A 1,177-nucleotide genomic window follows, 5' to 3' on the forward strand; every position below is an offset into this window, starting at 1 on the left:
TACATGGCCACAGACCACCTATGCCCTCCTTTCGGGCTTGCTTCAAGAGCATCTTCCGCATCCACACAGAGACTGGCAACATCTGGACGCATCTGCTTGGTGAGTGATTTGGATGAGGAAAAAAAAACAGTTTGTAGTGATGAGTGCTGTACCACTGGGCACCATTCTAGTCATGGGTTGTTGGTGGTGATGCACTCCTTTAATTCTGGCACTTCGATCTCTGTGAGTTCAAGGCCAACCTGGTTTACATAGGAGTTCCAGGCTAACCAAAGAAATAAACAAAAAAGGAATTCCAATCTTACTTGCCAAGGAATTTGTCCATGGGGAGAGAATAAAATTTCTCTGAATAGTTGATATCAGGAGTCTGGCCTTTTAGGTTATCGTTCGCCTTACTTGACAGTTGATTGCTGGTCTTTACCACAAGACAGAAGACCCAGAACATGAGGGAATGGCACTGCATGTTGGCTTTGGCTTCCTGCTGGAACATCTGTGTAGTGGGAACTCCTGATTCCTAACTTGCCACTCTAAAAACAAACTGCCACCATTCACAGACTAATACTTTTGTGGCCTGAGAGTTTGTGCTTGCCTAGCTCCAAGAAGCCCTGGCTTTGACTCCTAGCACTGAGTAGACTGGGCATGGTGGCACATGCCTGCAATCCCAGTATTCAGGAGGTGGAGGCAGGGAGGTGAGAAGTTCAGGGTTACCCTAGGTACACAGGGGTTGGAGGCCAGCCAGGAGTACATGAAACCCTGTCCCAAAATAAAAATGTCGGGGTTGGAGAGTCAGCTCAGTGGTTGAAGACTGGTGGTTCTTCCAGAGGCTCTAGGTCAGTTCCTGGCACGCACGTGGTATTCACACATCCTCACACAGACACACATGCAGACAAAACACTGATACACATAAAATAAAAATAAGTAAATTATTTAAGAGATAATAAGATAAAAGTGTCTGTCTTGGTTTGGCTGGCTGGCTGATGGCAGTTCTCATAGCTAATTCCCCTGTTTACTGATAGAAATAGTGGCTGCCTCCGTGTGTGTAGTGCACATTTCCTCACGGGTGGTTTTCCCTTTTGTCTCGTGCAGGTTTTGTGCTATTTCTCTTTCTGGGAATCTTGACGATGCTGAGACCAAATATGTACTTCATGGCTCCCCTGCAGGAGAAGGTGGTCTTCGGGAT

The 1,177-nt window shown here is 46.6% G+C and overlaps 1 protein-coding gene across 1 annotated transcript in view; it reads left to right on the plus strand.

Moving 5' to 3' along the window:
• The first annotated feature begins 6 nt into the window (after positions 1-6).
• The window catches only part of Adipor1 (adiponectin receptor 1), a 7,495-nt gene continuing 6,324 nt past the window's right edge, over positions 7-1,177 (plus strand). The window contains exons 1-2 of the mRNA XM_021171759.2: positions 7-99; positions 1,084-1,166. Of these exons, the coding sequence (XP_021027418.1) occupies positions 21-99; positions 1,084-1,166 (162 nt within the window). The 5' untranslated portion in view covers positions 7-20. The remainder of the gene's footprint in view (positions 100-1,083; positions 1,167-1,177) is intronic.

The sequence above is a fragment of the Mus caroli genome, chromosome 1, assembly GCF_900094665.2.
Source record: "Mus caroli chromosome 1, CAROLI_EIJ_v1.1, whole genome shotgun sequence".
In the NCBI taxonomy this organism is placed as follows: Eukaryota; Metazoa; Chordata; class Mammalia; order Rodentia; family Muridae; genus Mus; species Mus caroli.